We start from the raw sequence: 575 nt of genomic DNA, 5'->3' as shown, positions 1-575 counted from the left end.
ATATATATATATATATATATATATATATATATATATATATATATATATATATATATATATATATGTAGAAGGAAAAACAAAAAGAGAGACAAAAAGAGAGACAAAAAGAGACAGAAACAGTGAGAAAGAAAAAGAGAAAGACAGAGAAACAGAAAGACAGAGACAGAAAAAAACAGAGACAAAGAGAGAGAGAGAGAGAGACAGAAAGAGAGACAAAAGGAGACAGAGAAAGAGAGACAGAAAGAGAGACAAAAGGAGACAGAGACAGAGAGAGACAAAGAAAGAGAGAGACAGAAAGAGAGAAAAAGAAAGAAAGAGAGAAAAAGAGACAGAGAGAGACAGAAAGAGAGAGACAGTGCAGCAGGACGGTTTGTTTATGTCACCAGTGGTCTGCTGCTGCTATTACATTGTTGCTGCTGTTGCTGCTGCAGGGGGGCAGGGGGGGCAGGAATGAGGCGTTTTGCTGCAGCGCAGTTTCTGCTGCTCCGTTATCGATTGCTGCAGCAGCAGCAGCAGCAGCAGCAAGCAGCAGCAGCAACAAGCAGCAGCAACACGAGCAACCAGCAGTGGTAAGC

The 575-nt window shown here is 41.2% G+C and overlaps 1 protein-coding gene across 1 annotated transcript in view; it reads left to right on the top strand.

Annotated features, from left to right (window-relative positions):
• The window catches only part of EMH_0019120 (uncharacterized protein), a gene marked incomplete at both ends in the record, with an annotated part of 17,130 nt that overhangs the window by 4,240 nt on the left and 12,315 nt on the right, over positions 1 to 575 (top strand). Inside the window, 1 exon segment of the mRNA XM_013501300.1 lies at positions 432 to 569. Within this exon segment, the coding sequence (XP_013356754.1) occupies positions 432 to 569 (138 nt within the window).

This window comes from Eimeria mitis, genomic scaffold (genome assembly GCF_000499745.2).
Source record: "Eimeria mitis Houghton genomic scaffold, Emh_scaff665, whole genome shotgun sequence".
NCBI lineage: Eukaryota > Apicomplexa > Conoidasida > Eucoccidiorida > Eimeriidae > Eimeria > Eimeria mitis.
Note: the sequence above shows the minus strand (reverse complement) of the source record. Positions and strands in the feature narration are given on the sequence as shown.